The following is a 19,956-nucleotide window of genomic DNA, read 5'->3' as shown; positions in this document are numbered from 1 at the left end:
CCCTTCTTTTAAACAATAGACTGGGTCATCAGGGGGAAGCTTCGTCTGATCACGAACGAAGGCAATGATCATTTATCACGATACTGGTGGGAGCGACCTCCCTTGGTCGTAATTACTGAATCAGACTCGATCATGATTTAGTCGCGTGAACTTTGTTTTTCTGTCTATCAACAAGAGGACATGATGGGACATGATGGAACATTCAATATGCATATATAGCCTCTCTCGCGCCTCTGTATCCGTACTTCTCCTTTAACACATCAGACTACGCAGTAAGTCCTTTTTTCAATCAACTTTAAACATGTCCGCAGAAAATACCCCGCTCTTATCTGAGCTCGCTCCTTCACATCACCGCCATGCATCCACCTCATCCACGGCATCGTTCTTTCCACCTGCCCTCCAGAAATTTCGTCTCGCAGTCGGTATCAATGTTCCTATAACCTCACCTGCCAATTCTCCGCCCTCTGACTTCGAAAGTCTACGTGGAAATGCCTACGGTATTTACAAGTCCGTTCTTATTCAACAACGCAACTTCTCCTTGCAATATCATTTTATGGAAGGCGTATACTATATCTCTATACTCTCGCAGCTCTTTATCGGTGGTGTCCTCGCTTCATTTGGCCAGCTATCCCAAACATATCCGCAGGCAGTTCCTATTTTGGGAGTTGCCAACACATGTTTAGCTGGAGTCCTAGGACTCCTGAAGAGTCAAGGATTGCCCGATCGATTACGCAAAGACGAGTTTGAGATGCGCAAAGTCCAAGACTTTATCGAGGAATGCGATGCCAGGCTGGCAATTGGATGGGGAGAGACAATCAGTGAATCAGAGGTGGATGGTCTGATTAAGCAAGTCTTTGATCATTATAGTGTTGCGAGAGACACCGCGGAGATGAACAGACCGACCAATTACACATATCAATCTGACGCAGATGGCACTGGAAACGGAGGAGCGATGAACCTACAGCGCAAAGTGCGTTCTGAGTCGGCAAATCGTAGAAGTTCGATCGGAGGCAGGCAGAGTAATATTTCGGTCGGTGGGAATGGAAAATCTTTGCAAATTTATTAGTTTGCTCTGCGTCTTTGGCCCACGCTTTCAGTTCCTCGCTACCCCTAGCTTCTTTTTCTCTGGAGGAGTTTCAATACCCTACAGGTTATCAAGATAACCTGTAATTATCAATTAATGCAAATTACCCGTTCAGGCTTCATGATGAGACCTTGTTCTAGAGTCTTGCCACCTAGAAGTGAAATTGATGACCATTGCTATTAATCCCCGAATAACAAACAGGACAGGTCAACTTGACACCTAATTTGGGCTGTTCGGGTTGCATGTAAGATGCGAGGAAGTATTGCGGTTACAACATTGAACTAAGGGCTGAATTCGCGTCTACACGAGCCACGATGCAGATCAAGGTGAATGTACAGCACGAAATGTTGAGAAACTGATAGCAAAGAAGGAAAAAATTGCCGACGAGAGCTATTTGGTGGTCAAGATTATTTAGTATAGGCGATTTGCATTAGATTACAGACCCGTGAGCTACCTAATCTGTGTTGCAATATAGTCCGAATGACTGCACTAGACTTGTAAATATCTGGAGCATAAGATTGGACTGCTTGAATAGCTTATGGAATAGCCCAACTGCATAGGGAGCTTCAGCAGTTTATAGCTAGAGTTTCCATTGTTACTACTATCCAACAAGTGCGAGCAGTATATATATTACGGGGCTAAAGTTACTCGCACTGGAAACTCAACGCACTGAACCTTATAAGAAGTAGTCAAGATAATAGAACAATCCGATGAATTCTTATCCATAGTGCAGTCAAAACGATCTCCATGACCGCCAATAATGGAGCCTTGGTGCCACGCGATATCCCATACTGTCATCCGTATATCGTACAGGTTTTTGAACTTTGGAGGGAGTAAGGGGTATGTATCTGTGCCGCACTATACTGCACTCCAAGAATTTCAGGGACATGCATGAAGTTACAAATATCGAACTTAGCTCTTCTTATTCCCACACCCCACACTAAAAACCCACCACCTACCTAAATATGAGCATTAGAAATCATTAATATCGGAAATCCCCATATTTTGAGGAGAGCCCCAAATAATATTCTCATTCATCATAATCATGACTTCATACCATGAGAATCTCTCAAACTTTTTCCTTCGAGAACGAGCTCTTCAACGATGAATCTCTCGACTGGTCTCCAGTTTGCTCCTGAACACCAACAACATCGTTCTGAAGAGGAATACTTGGGAAATCATGGTGTTTCAAATAATAAGACAGAAGACATGTCAACAAAGTCCACTTCGTTACCATGTCGTCGAACTTTTCGCAGGTAGGGCTCCGTAAATAGAGTTTTCTCCTATTTATACTTTGCTAAATAGAGATGAAGACCTCGGGCAGGTAGAGCATGCGGGGTAAGTACCATCATCACTCTAGATGGCAGTCGATACTAACGGTATTCCTGGACAGATGTGCCATTCAAGAAGGGTATGAAATTTAACTTTGAATCATACTTCCATGCATATCATTGACGCGAACTAGGTGCGATGCGACGCAGGATCTCACGGAATCCCAGTGAGTATACACAATTCACCAATTCCTTTGCTTTAGATGCCAACTTCAACATTATACACTGATCCACCCGCAATTATTGTGTTTCGTCCCATGTACTCTTTTTACTTCCCTATACAGCAAAACACCTAATTTTCATTATTCCTCCCCAGGTTCGGTTCCTAATAGGCAACACTAACTCCACAACTTTGTAGTGTACAAACTGTGAAGCATTCTTCTTGGACTGCAATATCCCTCCGCGAAAGAAGAACGTGAGCAGGGAAGGAACGTCCGCCGGAAGAAGAAAGTCCGCCAGTTCATTGTCAGTACTCAGACCAAGATCTTGCTGAAATTTACCCCTCAAATTTTTGCTTTTGTATTCTTACACGAATATAGAGTCAAGCAGCGCAGTCATGTCGATGAGAACGGCGACGGAGAAGAGGAGAAGAATGATGATGATGATGAGCTTCCTCGGCCAGTCGCTTCAAATCACGATGATTTTGCCTCTCTGATTCTCCAAGCTGGTCACCATATCAAGCAGCAACCTGATAGTACCGAACAATACGTCAAATTGATAAGCCCATCAATTTCTTCATCGGCAATTGAAAATCCTGGAAAAGTAGCATACTTACAGGAAAAATCATCATTGGCAATGCTTATGAAGGACTATTGTGGCACAACGGATGCTGTGCACTATCCTCTACCGGAAGACGCTGCAAATCAACGCATGGCTACGAAAATGAACCCGGAAGAGATGAATATCCTTGCAAAGCGAGGTGCACTACAACTTCCTCCTCGAGATCTGTGTGAGGAATTGATTGATGCATATTTCAAATGGGTAGCTCCGGTCATCCCAATCATTAATAAATCGTGGTTCATGCAACGTTGGCACGACCTTGATAATCAGCCTCCCTTACTATTAATGCAAGCAGTCTTATTAGCTGGATCCAGAGTTTGCACTACATCCATGCTGTTGGATGCAAATGGTTCACCCATTCCAGCAGCAACAATATTTTATAAAAGAGCAAAAGCGCTCTACGATGCTGATTATGAGGAAGATCGGGTCGTTATAGTTCAGGCACTTATTCTTTTAGGATGGGTACGTTCTTGGTACCTTGTATTTGCGCCATTGATTAGAACACTAACTATCTCCAAACAGTACTGGGAAGAGCCAGGGGTGGTCACAAAAAATGTTTTCTATTGGAATGGGCTGGCGACTACTATCGCTCAAGGATTTGGAATGCACCGAAATCCTAGTGGCTCTCGTCTCAGTCCCACAGATAAAAGGCTTTGGAAAAGAATCTGGTGGACTTTATACATCAGAGATCGGTCAGTAGCAACCGCCCTTGGACGCCCAGCACATATCAATTTGGAAGATTCCGATTTAGAAATGATCCGGGAAGAAGATTTTGTCGACGATCACACGGGACCCGAGGATGAATTACAAGTGCAATTCTTTCTCCATTATTTGAAAATATGCGAGATCATGGATGACATACTCTTTCAACATTACTCTTTACAATCCAAGAAGCATGGCAATAATTCTCTCATCCTACAGCAGTGCGATCAAGCTTTAAATGAATGGCTTCAGAATTGCCCCAGACAGATTCGATGGAATTCTTCGAACAACAACTTCTGGTCCTCGTATTTGTATTCAATATACCACACTACACGGTGCCTCTTGTATCGTGCCTACTTGCCATCTGTGAAGTCGTCATTTGAACTTCACGAGAAGCTTGATATTTCACAACACCCTGCTTTTCAATCTGCAAGCGCAATTACTTCAGTCGCTGAAAATATGATTGCACGCAACGAGTTAAGGCATGCTCCTCCATTTTTGTAAGGACAAACGTCGCGCACACTAGATATTTTATGGTTGCTGATGATCTTATAGAATATACTCTTTACTGTCTGCCCTGATCATGCATGTCTATGAATTACAAATCTTTTTGCCATCAACTAATTCAGATGCTCGTAAAAGAATTTCAGTTTGCATGTCTGCTCTCGACAAGCTCTCTGATGTATGGCTAGTCGCTAAGATGGTTAGAGGTCTTTTCGAGACGATTTTGAAGGCAGCAGGATTTGCAAATTGTACCCTTGAGGGTCCCAAACGTTTCAAGAAAATTGGTGAACATACAGTGCCTGTGTTTAGTTTCATTGAAGAGCCATCATCATCATCACAATCAGCTAGAAAGGCCAAGGAAGACAGTCTTCCACTTACGCATTCTTTGCTAGCACACCAAAAAGCAACTCTAAATTTCGTATCAGGAAAGGGTACAAGTATTTCAAATGAGGGTCGAACATCAATTGGTAACAACGACGGTGTTTCGCCCACGAGCATACCTTCTGCGCCACCAGCTGGACATCAATCTAATCAATCAATACATGAAGGTGAACCTTTCCCCTTAGATAATTTGTGGCCTAATATCGCAATACCAGATCCAAACCAGGAAATGGTTCAGTATCAAAACCCTAATTTTCCTGGCAGCATGAATTACATGTCTCCAGATCAGATGGCATACTGGATACAGCCGGACTTCCAACAAATGATTCCTTCGACTCTAGATGTTGCAGACTGGTAAGTTTCTGCCGTTTAGTATCTAGAAAGCAATCACTGATATGTGAGCAGGTTCGATTATTTTGGCATGCGATAAAGTGTTTTCCAAGTTTACTACTTCATTCATTTTTATACTTCAAGATATGTAATCCAGTGAAACTATTTTTTGTCGCCTGTAGCATGATCCTATGAATCTGGGCTTCTGGTACATCCAGAATTCTAGACATGGACGACTTGAATGGCACAGATGATCGGGAATCGATCCCGAACAGTCGACCTCAAATATCAAATGAGAGGTCGTTATGTATCAAAAGGTTGAGAGAATTTATTCGGTTAGCGGCCAATTGCGCACTCAAATGCCAGATCGAGCTAAACAGGACTAACCGAAACGGTTAGAAAGTTGCGATTGGCTGGCTAAACACGTTTTATATCTTGTTCTACTAGACATTTGTCCTTATTGGAGCGTCTTCAGCCCCCATCCTCCAGTATCTAGCACCTACCATTCTACTCGGTGGCATGACAGGGAGCAAAAGAGCTTCTTCTGGCTTTCCCCAGATTTGCGTCATGTATCTATCATCTCGACCCATCATTAAATCACATTTGGCTTCTCCTGGCTTGATATTCGCAGAGGGTTTCGGATCTGGATTTGTATTCTGCCGTTTGGAATATATACAATCTCATTGGAAAATTCGCGACGTCTGACAGCGGCTGAAGAACAATGGTCAAAGGTGTTAAGTTTTGTGTATGGATCGGGGAAAGCTGCACACATGATGAGGCAAATTCAAGTAACTGTTCTTTGATGTCTAGTCCCTAAGAGAGAGACGGCAGAATTGTAATGAGTTGCATGCCGAGCATCTAGAATTACGAATGATCAAATCTCAACCTTCATGAGTGGGAAACAAAATCATGACTGCGGAAAAGTCTTGAGAACCCATGATCTGGATCATACAGCTTAGTAGAATTTATAACATACCTCGGTCGATTGGGCTTTCGTTCAAACAAATTGATTTTCTAAGTATTATATCTATTGACAATCCGCGTCCAGCCCTATCATTCCAGTCTAGTCTTTCGGATCCCGTATTGTGGGGAAAGCCGCATGCGAGATGCTGCATTTACTATGCACCAATCACTTACATGATCACTCAACCTGTTTTGTTCCATCTGATGTTCTGCGTTAATGTTTATTTGAAGTCCCTTACATGGCAAAAACACCTCGGCATGATATTGCAGAGTGGTTGGATGTTTCATACTGTGCTCAGGTAATTGCAAAAAGTCATCATCGTATATGCTTCTTTTAATTCTACCATGGACACTCTCGTTAAAGATGCGATTGGCTCAGGGATCCTGTTTCAAGAAACAATTTACTTCACTTGCTTTCCGATCAAGAAATTTTTGGAAACTCAACGATAGATCATAGCTTAGACCAGACAAAACCCCATTTATATGAGATGAAAGGAGTAATGTTATTTTGAGAAACTGCAATCTATGATCCCAATTCATCTTTGAACCTTACCCGTGGATCATGATCTACATGCAAGTGTCATGGCGTGGCGGCAGTCATATTGGAAAATTGTGGGGAAACCTTGTCATAATGACATTGACTAATGTGAAAAAAACGTCTTGATTTTGGGTTTTTTTTTTTGCGAAACTCATTCTCCTTCTTGGTGTTCTTCAGAGTACTTCTCTCAAATTTATGATGTATCTCCTGAAGAACAACAAAGCGCCGAGGTATTTTCAAGTTCATCAATGCAATGTCAACAAACCCTTAATAGACAGTTCAGATGATGATCGGAGAGAGGGGTGTGTACAGTTGTTGCATTCCATTGGAATGATATTGGAAATTAGAGATTGGATGAAGATACCCCGCATTCTTGGCTCACATCGGTTTGCATCTACGAGGTGTAGAAATGGAGCACTAACTCCCGGCATTGTAGACTCCAAGAACACCTCGGGACGACATCAGGACAGTGACATATCAATTTTGTGTATCTGCTTCTGCTAGAAGTCATATAAACAAATTTTTAGTAGGAAACAAAGTAATGTGGTGGAGTATTTGGTACCCACTTGGTACAACGGGAGAGCGTCTCTTCGCAAAAGGAATATTCAGCGGGAAGACCCGCTTTTTACCCCTTCATATATTCTAGACGAATACCTCGGGAATTTCAAGCCAGCAAGTGATGAGTTTGTTTGTCTCCCTCGTCTAGGTGTTAGCACAGTGTTGGGGGTAAGAATAATTGATGTAATGTGAGTCAAGTTAATGGGATGAGGCTGGCGAAACATACCAAGGAAGTGTAAATATATATGAGCTTAGAATATCCTCTGATCTTTTTTTCATCAGTTTCATCTCATCTCATCTCATCTCTTCTTTTCTGACTCTGTATCCCTCATCCTCACTGTTACTTTTCTCCTAAACGAAAACACACCCCGCTTAATCCAGCTACTCGCCCAGAACACATTACTCAAAATGCATTCACCACTCGCACTACTCTCCCTCCTCTCTATCTTCTCCAATTCCCTCATCCACGCAAACCCTCTCCCTCTCCCCATCCCCGTACCCGAAACCTCCGTCATCAACACAACCGCAGCCTGCACCGACATCCGCATCATCACCGCGCGCGCATCCACCGAGTTGCCCGGCGAAGGTATCATCGGTTCCCTCGCTTCAGCCATCCAACTCGCTACTAGCAAATCGGTCACGCGGACTTCTGTGTCTTATCCGGCGCTGCTGGCTCCTTACGCACCCAGTGTTGCAAGTGGTGTTGCGGCAATGAAAGCGGATATTGTCGCGGCGGTTGATGCGTGTCCGTCGCAGAAAATTGTTCTTTTGGGATATTCTCAGGGTGGTGAGTTACTTCTGATTTATGTTTTGTATTATTTCTGGAATGCTGATTTGTGATAAATGGACAGCGGAATGTATCAGTGATACGCTTGGAGGTGGAGGCGGCGGAACACTGGGAACAAAAACTCCGGCGATTGACTCTGCGTATGGTTCGCATGTTAAGGCAGCTGTTATGGTATGTATTTCCTTCCTCTCTATTTCTTTATTCCTTCTCTCTTCTATTTCTCTTTTCTGGCCGATATTCTTCTCCTACAATTACATCCATATCACATGATATCTAACAATCTCCTCAAATAGATGGGTGATCCTCGCTACATGGTCAATCAACAATCCTTCCACGTCGGAACCTGTTTCCAAAACGGACTCTTTCCCCGCTCGAGCGATCAATCGCTCACATCCTATTCGAGTATCGTGAAATCATACTGCGATTCTGGAGATCCATTTTGTTGCTCGGGATTGGATACTTTGGCCCATTTGACATATGTGACGAAGTATCAGTCGTTGGCTTTGTCGTTTGTTTTGGGGAAGATCGCTTAAGCGGAAAAAGGGAAATAGTGAGTGGAGATCATGTGGAACAGATGGGATGGGAGAAAATGAACGGTGGAGAGAGGAGGCTGGGTGGGGTATGATGGAAAAAATCGATCAAGTACCTCTACTTGGATGATGGCGCGGTTTTTGCTTCTCTTTTTTATTTATATATTTTCTCTTCTTTGTATCTTCCTTTTTTTTTATGATGATGAGATTGAATTAGGGGGAGTGGCATTCAACATGCTAGTTATGAAATCTTTCTTCCATCTTTGAATTTTCTGAATTTGGTATTTGTGCGTGTGTGCGTGTGTGTAAAAAGCTATACTATGGTGGTAATACTTCCGCAATCATGCACCCGTACACTAAGACAAAATTCGTAGTGGGAAACTTCTTTATGCGTTTTCTCTTACCTTAGATACCCTTTTAAGAAGTTAGCCAAGCCTTAAAACATACAACTTGGAAGAAAAGAATGATTTTACCATTTTTATCAAACTTAAAGAGAACAATTTCGGTGGAGATAATCAGAGTCAGTGATCAGGAGAAAGAAGCACAAGGACTGGATCCTGGTATTGTGAGTCGCGTGATGGAAGAGGATGAAGGGACAGAGACGAAAGGGGGATGCTTTTTAATGATAGAAATTTCCTCGCTTGTCGATTTGATGGCTAGTGAATGGATGATACTGAAGGAAATTAAAAGATAATTTGCAAGATGAGGGTTAATTACCAGATAGCTTAGAGGTTCTTATTCACTATAATTCGCAGTATCAAATTTTTCATGATCTACCTACCTAGCAGAGCAATATTTCGAATAGTTGATTTTAATTCTAGCTCAAGATGAATGGCCTCAGTTCCATTCTATTCAAGCTCAACCTCAAGTAAATGATTACACATCAACAGCAGAGCTAGGTAGGTAGACGAAAAAGACATGATGCCAATCTATCGACAAGAGATCATGATAAAATTGCTTCAACATACTCCTGCGGGGCTGAGACTTGAGAAACTGCACCATTTTCTATCTCAATATAACACCGCAAGACAAGATGTCAGTTTTCATTCTTTATTCTCGTGTCTCAACTTACAGACTATTGCAAGCAGAAATTTGATGATTACTAGACAGCCAGGCCCCAGAACGACTCCTCTAGTAAGACACATCATTCAAGCTTTGTATATTTCATACTCGATGCAGAGAATAACGCTAAAAATCAACCTGCTTAGCACCTCACTCACCAACAATTTTCTAGTCCTGAAACATCTTTACAGAATACCTAGGTACAAAAGTGTATAAAATGCAGTAGTCGATAAAGCAAACAAATTTCCATGGTATTGACATTAAAATCAAGACTTGCATGGAAAGTCATAGGAGAGGAGGAACTTGTGGCAGCGCGTTCTACAATATTGGAGCTCTTGGCTCATCACTCACTAACAGATCTCCATTTTTATGCTGGTATATTCACAGTGTCAGTAACACTTTAATCAAAGCATTCAAATAAGTGACTACAAGAGTTCAACAAGAAAAAATCATTAAGTCCACCCCCGAGCAAGAGACGTGACAGAGCTGAATAAAAAGTCAGAGACTCAAGAAACTTTAAGTTTCATCGCAAATTGGCATGGCGTAGAAATGATTGAAACTGTTTAGCCATATCTTAGAGGAAATAAAAGATCAAGAAAAATATGTGACACCAAGTCTCCATTTGATAGCAACTAAGCGGTATATCTACCTAGTAGTTACCGAGGTGCTCTTGTCAATCTCTCATCAGCCCAACAGCATTTTTCTCAAGCCTGATAATAAGTTGTTGATATAACTTTGAATTTTCATTGTCCTTTGGTTAAATACCGTTTTTGAAATTAACGCAAGCAATTTATAGAAACCTGAATTGAGCTGGAGTTCATGGATCATTCAGTGACTTGAAAGACAACTCGCCCTTGCACTGCTTGCCTTACTTTGAGCATCTCCATGAGAAGTCATATACTTCCAATATAGATCAATCGACTTTCTGAACTCCCTTCCTAATCGCCACCTCAATGAACACCATTTAATAAAGTTTCACCCTCAGTACTATCTCCTCCTTCCGCATCACCCTCCAGGACCCAATCCCTAACTGCACCCTTCCAGTCACTAACCCTTCCATCCCCAACCTTCACACTAACAACCCTAACCTCCTCCCCCTCCACAAACACTCTTCCGCCATCTCCCTCTCCAGCCCTAACTCCCTCCTCCCCAAGAAAAACACAATTCTCCAAATGTTTCTCCCTCAACCATTTTTCCTCCTCTCCTCCCCTTTCAACTATCCTCGCTTCCCCATTAATCGTCGCGCTAATACTACTAATCGCACTCGTGTTCAACCCTATCAACATTTCCGCCAAACTGCTTCTCCCCCCCGCGTTCCGCGGCGGACTCGTAGCTCTGTTTCCTGTAGGCGGCCTATGCGAGACCCAATCGTGGACTAACAACGAGACGTGTGGGTTTTCGAGAAGATTGTGGGTTTTCTTCGAGGAGGGATTCGTCGTCATTATGATGGTGGGATAGGGAGACCAGGGGGTGCTGGGCAGATAGGTATAATTCATGAGAGAAACGTGAGGACGGAGAGATGTGCATGTTGCGAGATGAAGCTATGGATTATATATATTATTAGTGTTGCTCGTGAAGAAGATGTAATTGAGAAAGGCGACGACGGACAAATCTAGCATTTTCTAAACATTGAACTACTTCCGATGGTAAGGTTCTCGAGACTTGGAGATTGGTGGTGCCAGCTGAGGCTTCATAATTCAAAGGAGCTTCCGCCATGATATCGTTGTGCCAATGTATCTTTGAGATATAATTTAAATTTAATTGTGATGTCTATATTCATGAAAAGTCGAAGCCGACGAGTACCGATGAGAGAGAAGCTTAAAATGAAAGAGGAGATCGGGCATGGCGGGGCATTACCTGATCAGATCTTAATGATGATGTCTGATTACATAATACTCGATAAGCTCTAACCTTCATCTCGAACTGATCGCAAAATGTCTACAGCAATGGATTTCTACAACTTCATTCACATATTCCCAGTTTCATGAAACAGATAGAGGAAGTATCCTCTATTGCTGCCATAAATATGTGTACCTTGAACAATGTAAGTATAAAGTAGAAAGGATAAGATTTGGGCTTATTTGCAGCCAATTTTGAAAAGCTCTTATCTAATCTCCTCTACAACATTTCTTTCATTCTTGTCAAAATTTACATGCTCTTTTCTTTTGCATTGTAAGTCCTCGTTGCAGAATACTTTGTCGCATTCATTCTCTCTAATTCTACTCTGATTTTCATATTGATCTCCCTTCTTTCCTCATGATTACCAAATCATGATTCCTTTACCTCCTCCCTCAGTCCAGAGCAATTTCATCCGTCACATTCATCTCAGCGGCATTACTCCCTTCCACATTGCTCAAACCATTCAATCCACGCTGGTATCCAGATTGCTTGAATATAAAAAGGGTATGCCTATTTCGGCATCAAATTCCCTCTTTCTCCTCTCCTACCATAATACTAATCCTGCGCGCAGAATTCTCCGCTCAGCAAGATCCCGACCTCAAACCACCTGCGCCAATCCCTACAGTCCTCACATTCCAACCCACGCCCGTCTACACCACCGGGCGGCGCGAGCTCCAAACCCCCCTCTCAGAACCCCTCCTCAAATCTCTTCGCGAACCATTTTCTCCACTCTCAACCACCCATCTCCCCACCATCCGCAAACCATTCAGCACCTCTTGCAAGAAAGAACAAATAGCCGACGTGGTGCAAACCCCTCGCGGCGGTCTCATCACATTCCACGGTCCCGGCCAACTAGTCATCTATCCCATCATCGACTTACTCGCATCCCGCAACCTCGGCGCAAAATGCTACGTAAACCTCCTCGAAGAATCCACCATCCGACTCCTCCACAAAATGGGCCTGGAGATCCTCGGACGCACAGAGAATCCCGGAGTCTGGTTGAACGAAGGCAAAAAGATCGCAAGTCTCGGTGTCCACCTACGGAGAAACGTGAGTAGCTACGGCGTAGGACTCAACATGATCATGGAACGAGGCTGGTGGGATCGCATCACAGCCTGCGGCCTCGACGGCAAAAAAATCGTCGGCATCGATGAACAAATACCCGATATAGCAAAACGAGTATCTGCCAATCGGCAAGAAAACTGGCGCTCATCATACAAAACCATGTTAGAGAACGGAGCCGCGGTGGCACAAACATGGGTCGACGAATTTGCCGCAGGACTAGGACGACTTGACCGCGGCGAGAAGTGCGGGGGGAGTGAAACCGCTAGCGAAAATGATATCATATCTCCATCGGATGAAACGAAAAGACTGGGAAATGTAAATGGGACGCATTGGACGGGATGGGAAGATATGCCCGAATCGGTGAAGAATTTGATTCCATTTGATATTCGCGGAGGAAACGAATTGAGTATTAGTACGGGAGGGGGATTTGTGGAATATCGACAGTGGAGAGGAGAGTAGAAGCGAATAGATAAATTTGAGAGAGAATTCTAGGTAATTACCTAGGCTGGGTATCATCTATAAGTTTTTCTTGTTTGTGTAGTCTTATAAGATAAGATGAATACTTCAAGTGTAGTGGATTAGATGAGATGAAATGAAATGAAATCGAAAGGAAATAAGGTGTTACTTATTATATTTAGGTAGGTATCTAAACTCCTTGGGAAATAAATAGTATTAGTCTAGAAATAGATATCTCTCTCTTTCCCCCTCCCTTCAAGATCAAACAGAAACCAAGCAAAAGCAACCAATCATTCAGCCAAGCGAGAATCAAAAAGTATCTACTATCTACTAGTAGATAGACATTTAGGTAGATATTACAGCTAGAAGTGAAATCGGTGTTTTATTTATCTAAGATCTTTTAAACGATTCTAAATGTGTCGGGACATCGATTATGTAATTAAAGAGGAAACTATATTAGCTAACATTGCGCTAGCGTTTCCCTATATTAAGTACTAACTTCTTATAGATAATAATAATCAAGAATAATACAATTATAATAGGACTAAGTACTAATACTTATTAATCAAATTAATATTAACGTCGTTTAATAGTAAATCGGCTATATCAGTGGACTAGTCATTTTTATCTCAAATTATTATTTTATATTTAATATAACGTGGTTTATCATCGAATGGATTATATCATTAAATGAATTACTTTTATTTCAATTTTTTATGTATCAATTCAATATACATTTTATTAATTAATTATTATAAAATCAATTATTATAAAAACTTAAATACTTTTAATTATTAAGGTTATTCAAAAAAACAAAAAACTTAGTATATAATAATTTATTAAAATATATAATGTATTAACGTGTTTTATTAGTGAATAGATTATATCAATGAGTGGATTACTTTTACCTCAATTCATTCTCTCCTTTTTCAATATGCATTTTATTAACAATCTATAATAAATCCAAATAATCAAAAAGTCTATATATTCCTTATTATTGAAACTATTCAAAAAAACAAAAAAATAAGTATTCAAAAAACTATAAAGATATATAATATTCTGAATATAATATTATAATATAGAATTAATAATTCTATTCCTTATTTCAAATATTAATCTAAATCTAATAATCTTTTAGAATTAAAGGAGAATATTATTTCTAAATATATAATTGATATAGATATGAGAGGATTTTTATTTAAATTAAAAAATATAGAAAATATAATAAATTATATTCTTAAATCGAGGGATACAAATTGTATTAAAAAGCTTTAAATATATTGATTTATAAAATATTAAATTAAATTAAAAATATATTTTAATTATATTTATAATTTTTAAAGGATTTTTTACAAAGATTCTAAACTTATTAAAAAGTAATTTCAATTGATTATAAATATATAAACGAAATATAGTATTTTGAATAACGATTTTTATAATTTCAATAAAACAAACTTTATAATAAATATAATATACCCTAAAATAGTAATAATTAATATTAAACGAAATAATAGAAGTAAAATAATATAATTAGGTAATAAAGAATAAATTATAATAATTATATAACGTGTTTTATTAGTGAGTGGTTTATATCAGTGAATGGGTTATTTCGAAAATCATTTAAATCAAGCTTCACAAAATATTAATATTTTAATAATTAATTATTATTTTCTTGAATAAAAGATTTTAAAAAATAATTAAAATCTAGATTTTCTATTGATTTAATTTTTATAATATGTTTTATTAATGAATAGTTTATATTAATAAATAAATTATTTCGAAAATTATTTAAATCAAATTTCTTAAAATATTAATATTTTAATAACTAATCATTATTTTTTTGAAAAAAAGATCTTAAAAATTAATTAAAATCTAGATTTTTTATTAATATAATTTTTATAAAATAGTTTTATTATTTTCTAAAAAAAAAAGGAAATTATTACAATTTTTGTTACAAAAAAACTTTTTTTTATAATAATAGTTTTATAAATTCGAATTTTCTAAAACTAATTAGATTTTTGAGATTTTTATATATTCAAGTATTTTGTATTAAATTTTCAAAAAATTATATCTATAAATAAAGAAAGTGCATAATTATACACAAACAAATTTTATATATAAAATAAGTGATTCATTCACTGATATAAACCACTCACTGATAAAACACGTTATAGTAATAGGAAAAGTAAAACTATATTCTTATTTCTAGTAATTCAAGGATAGATTTATTTTTTTAATTAATATATCAAAATTGATTTTCCTACAGATTAGATTATTAAATCTATATCTAATAAATAAATAAATAATAAGATAGATTTAGAATAATTGAAATATTTCGATAAATAAATTAAGAACTAAAAAAAGGACAGATATTGAATATTAATATTAAATAAGTATAAAAACTATGAATTAAGAGCTTTTTAAGTATATTATAAAAAAAAACAATATTATATATTTAAATCTATTATTATATTCAAGTTATTTAATTCAACCACTTAATATGGGTTATTTTAGCAATCTAAAATGTTCATATAATAATTAAATTAATGGATTTATTAAGGCATATATCAATCATATTTCGAAGATTGAATTCTTTATAGCTTTTAAAATTATATATAAAGAATTAATCACTTTTCAAAATATGAAATCAGAATTTCAAAGAATAGATTTAATTTTATTTAATTCTGAAACTATATTCTCGAAATTAGATATTTGAATTCATATATTTACTCCCCCTTTTTTCAATTCAAATCAATAGATTTTTCAAATCCCTTATAATTTAATTAAAGCTTTTTCTTAATTAATATTAGTTAAATCTCGAATAACTTATTATTATTCAAGCTTCCCTATATTTATATTTAAGATTATATTAGTTTTAACTAAGGGTACAAAGAAATTAGCTTGTAAAAATACACTTTTAAATATAGAAATCTATATACTTTAAACAGCAAATAAGATATTAAATAAATATTAATACACAAAAAAAATTTAATTATATCAAAAAGAAATATTTATTAAATAAAAGACTTTTAATATATTATTTTAATAAAAAAATGATATTCAAATTCAACACAACAAATATTAAAAAGGAAGGAATCCTAATAAGGAAATATCTTCTAATTAATATTATAATAAATATAGAAAAATAGATTATAATATAAGAATCTATCAAAATGATATAATAGATTCTAGATTATTAGAATCTTTATAATTTTAATCAATTGATATTATTATTATTAAATAATATGATTTTGAATAAATAAATTGAAATAAAAATGATCCACTCACTGATATAACCCATTCACTAATAAAACACGTTATTTATAATATTATATTATAGAATAAATAATTTAATTTTATATATCAAAATTCAAATAAATTAATATAAATTTATAGAATTAGAAAAAGATATTATTATTTAATATATTCTTAATATAAATTTAAACGATTTTTTATTTAAATTTAAAAGGATAGAAAATATAATAAATTATATTTTTGAATTGAAAAATAGAAAAGTGATTGAAAAGTTTTAAATATATTAATTTATAAAATATTATAAAAAATTGAAAATATATTTTAATTATATTTATAATTTTCAAAAAGTTTAATATAAGAATTCTAAGCTTTTTTGAAAATGATTTTATTTTATATTAAATCTATAAGCGAATATATATATTGAATTATAATATATAGAATTTTAATAAAATAGATTTTATAATGAAAGTTATGATTATTAATATAATAATTATTAATATTAAAAGAAATAATAAAAATAAAGTAATCATAAAAATAGGAATATATAAAGTAATTATATTAATAATAATATAGAGGAAATTATATCTTTATTTTTAATAATTTAAAAATAAATATTTTTTAATTAATATATAGAAATTGATTTTTCTATAGATTAAATTGTTAAATCTATTAGTAATAAATGAATAAATAATAAAATAGAATAAAATAATTAAAATATTCAATAATATATAAGAAACTATAAAATAAAAAATATTAAATACTAATATTGAATAAATATAAAAACTATAAATTATAGCTTTTTAATTATATTATAAGAAGAATAATATTATATATTATATTTATTATTCAAATTATTCAATTTAATTATTTAATTTAAATATTTAATAAATTAAAATAAGAATATAATATTCAAATTAAATAATTATAAAATATCTATTAATTTATTTAAAAATCAATTCCTTATAACTTTAAAATTATGTATTAATAATTAATTATTAATCAGAATATAAATCTAGATTTTAAAAAATAGAATTAATATTTTTTAATTCTAAAATATAATTTCAAAATTAGATATTTGAATATATATTTATTCCTTTTTTTTATTAATTCAAATCTCTAAATTTCTTGAATTTCTTATATCCTATAAAAGCTTTTTAATTAATATTAATTAAATCTCGAATAAATCGTTATTAATAAACTTTTCTATATTTATATTTGAAATTATATTAACTTTAATTAAAAAGATAAAGAGATTAGTTTATAAGAATATATTTTTAAATATAAAGATTTATATATTTTGAAAAGCAAATAAGTTATTAAGTAAATATTGATATATATAAAAAACTTAATTATATTAAAAAGAAGTATTTATTAAATAGAAAATTATAAATATATTATTTTAATAAAAAATTGATATTTAGATTTAATATAATAAATATCAAAAAGAGAGGAATTCTAATAGAGAAATATTTTTTTAATTGATATTATAATAAATATGAAAAAATAGATTATAATATAAAAATCTATTAAAATAATATAAGAGATTTTAGATTATTAGAATCTTGATAATTTTAATTAATTGATTTAATTATTGTTGAATAATATGAGTTTGAAGTAGTAAATTGAGGTGAAAGTGATCCACTCGATGATATGATTTACTTGATGATAAACCATGTTATATTTTCTTTATAATTTTCAAAAGATTTTTTATAAAAATTCTAAACTTATTAAAAAATAATTTCAACTAATTATAAATATGTAAGCGAAATATAGTATATTAAATAATAATTTTTATAATTTTAATAAAATGAGTTTTATAATAAATATAATATATTCTAAGATAATAATAGTTAATAATTAAATGAAATAATAGAAGTAAGGTAATATAATTAAATATAAAGAATAAGTATAATAATTAGAATATAATAATAAAGAGAATAAAACTATATTTCTATTTTTAAATAATTCAAGAATAGATTTATTTATTTTAATTAATATATTAAAATCGATTTTCCTATAGATTCAAATATTTAAATTTATATTTAATAAATACATAAATAATAGACAAAGTTACAATAACTTAAGTATTTCATAAATATATTAAAAATTAAAGAAACATAAATATAAATATTAATATTAACTAAATATAAAAGCTATAAGTTAAAAGCTTTTCATTATATATTATAAAGAGAATAATATTCTATATTTAGATTTACTACAAATTACACCAATACCCTTAAAATGGAACAATCAATTTATAACCTATATTTTTATATATAGTTAAAAATAATACAATATTTAGTATTATCGAATTATAAATAGATAATATATTTATTATTATTATTAATAAATTTATAAATTATAAGCAAAAAGAATTCTATAATATTAAGTTTATAGCAAAAGAATATGAAATATTTATATCAAATACACCACTCAAGTTCAATAACAGTTTAATTACTTAACAAAATAATAATATAATCTATCTCAATTAAAAAAAGCAATACAAAAACTTACATTTAATTAAATTAAAACTATCTAATATACACAGCACACACAAAAAACTAAAAAAGTTAGTAATAACAAAAAACTAATATATTACATAGTATACTCAAAAAGTATATATTACAATCATATACCAACCAAAAACAACTTTCGATTTATCTTATACTACATAAACTATTAACTCAAAAAAAGAAAATACCAATTTCCTTAATAAATATATTCAATAATAAATTAATAATTTGGAAAGAGAATTACAGTTTATTCCATTTAATATAAACTCCCTCAAATTGATTATATTTATTAATATATTTTTTGTTAACAATAAAGATTTATCCTCCCAGATTGAATATATTATTATCTTAATAAATAAATACAATAAAACTAATATCATCCACTAATTATCCATTAAATACAAAAAAATTACAAAAAAAATACTAGCATCAGAACTCTACAGTATGATTTTAAACTTTGATATTAATGCAGCAATCAAAAACATTATCAATAAGATTTTCCCAAATTATAAAATCCTATTAGTTATATACATCAATTCTAAATCATTTTACAACTATCTTACAAAACTTAAAACTATTAACAAAAAAAAACTAATAATTAATATAATAACAATCCAGAAGATATATAAGAAATACAAGATTATAGAGATCAAATAAATTAATAGAAAATCTAATTTAGCTAACACAATAACTAAATCAAAATTATATTAAGCCCTTAAAAACCTGATTAATAATAATATTATAAAGATTAAGATTATAAAGTAAATTGAAAGAAATTAGAAAAATAAATAATTATATAAACAAGGAAGTATTAGCTAAAAGGATATAATCTGATAACTTTAAAGAGTTGCTAGTATCGGGACAGGAATCATATAATTAAGAGTTGTAGCCTCAGCTTATTGCACACTAAGCAAAAACACACCAAAAACCCTCATTTCTTCAGCTTTTGAATTATATATTATTTCAATCAAAAAATGAAATGAATTTTTTAAATAGATATTTAGAATAGTAATTTAATAAAATAATTTAAAAAAATGAATAGAATATTTTTAATAGTTTTTTTAAAGAAATTATAGATCTTTGAAATCAAAACTTTCAAAATTTTCAAAAAAATCGATTTTTTTGTATAACAAAAGTGTTATACATAATAATTTTTAAAAAATTTCAATTTCAAAAGTTAATAATTTTTTCAAAAAAATTATTAAAAATATTTTATTC

At 33.6% G+C, this 19,956-nt stretch overlaps 5 protein-coding genes across 5 annotated transcripts; 4 read left to right on the top strand and 1 right to left on the bottom strand.

The window, feature by feature from the left end:
• Nucleotides 1-301: 301 nt before the first annotated feature.
• EAE97_010131 (uncharacterized protein) lies at nucleotides 302-1,066 on the top strand (the record flags this gene model as incomplete). Its single annotated transcript, XM_038880646.1, has 1 exon — nucleotides 302-1,066. One exon carries the CDS (start codon nucleotides 302-304, stop codon nucleotides 1,064-1,066), a length of 765 nt encoding a protein of 254 aa, XP_038728356.1.
• A 1,122-nt stretch (nucleotides 1,067-2,188) lies between these two features.
• On the top strand, nucleotides 2,189-5,212 carry EAE97_010130 (uncharacterized protein; the record flags this gene model as incomplete). The annotated part of the gene is made up of 9 exons (XM_038880645.1): nucleotides 2,189-2,340; nucleotides 2,398-2,422; nucleotides 2,478-2,495; nucleotides 2,550-2,582; nucleotides 2,774-2,880; nucleotides 2,955-3,657; nucleotides 3,718-4,397; nucleotides 4,453-5,136; nucleotides 5,188-5,212. The coding sequence occupies 9 exons, from the start codon at nucleotides 2,189-2,191 to the stop codon at nucleotides 5,210-5,212; spliced, it is 2,427 nt and encodes an 808-aa protein (XP_038728355.1).
• Nucleotides 5,213-7,579: 2,367 nt separating this feature from the next.
• EAE97_010129 (uncharacterized protein) lies at nucleotides 7,580-8,491 on the top strand (the record flags this gene model as incomplete). The annotated part of the gene is made up of 3 exons (XM_038880644.1): nucleotides 7,580-7,958; nucleotides 8,023-8,129; nucleotides 8,252-8,491. 3 exons carry the CDS (start codon nucleotides 7,580-7,582, stop codon nucleotides 8,489-8,491), a joined length of 726 nt encoding a protein of 241 aa, XP_038728354.1.
• Nucleotides 8,492-10,500: 2,009 nt separating this feature from the next.
• Nucleotides 10,501-11,266, bottom strand: EAE97_010128 (uncharacterized protein; the record flags this gene model as incomplete). Its single annotated transcript, XM_038880643.1, has 2 exons — nucleotides 10,501-11,091; nucleotides 11,159-11,266. The coding sequence occupies 2 exons, from the start codon at nucleotides 11,264-11,266 to the stop codon at nucleotides 10,501-10,503; spliced, it is 699 nt and encodes a 232-aa protein (XP_038728353.1).
• Nucleotides 11,267-11,820: 554 nt separating this feature from the next.
• On the top strand, nucleotides 11,821-12,973 carry EAE97_010127 (uncharacterized protein; the record flags this gene model as incomplete). Its single annotated transcript, XM_038880642.1, has 2 exons — nucleotides 11,821-11,953; nucleotides 12,021-12,973. The coding sequence occupies 2 exons, from the start codon at nucleotides 11,821-11,823 to the stop codon at nucleotides 12,971-12,973; spliced, it is 1,086 nt and encodes a 361-aa protein (XP_038728352.1).
• Between the last annotated feature and the right edge of the window lie 6,983 nt (nucleotides 12,974-19,956).

This window comes from Botrytis byssoidea (genome assembly GCF_014898295.1).
Source record: "Botrytis byssoidea strain MUCL 94 chromosome Unknown BBYS_026, whole genome shotgun sequence".
Taxonomy (NCBI): domain Eukaryota; kingdom Fungi; phylum Ascomycota; class Leotiomycetes; order Helotiales; family Sclerotiniaceae; genus Botrytis; species Botrytis byssoidea.
This window is presented reverse-complemented; position numbering and strand designations above follow the sequence as displayed.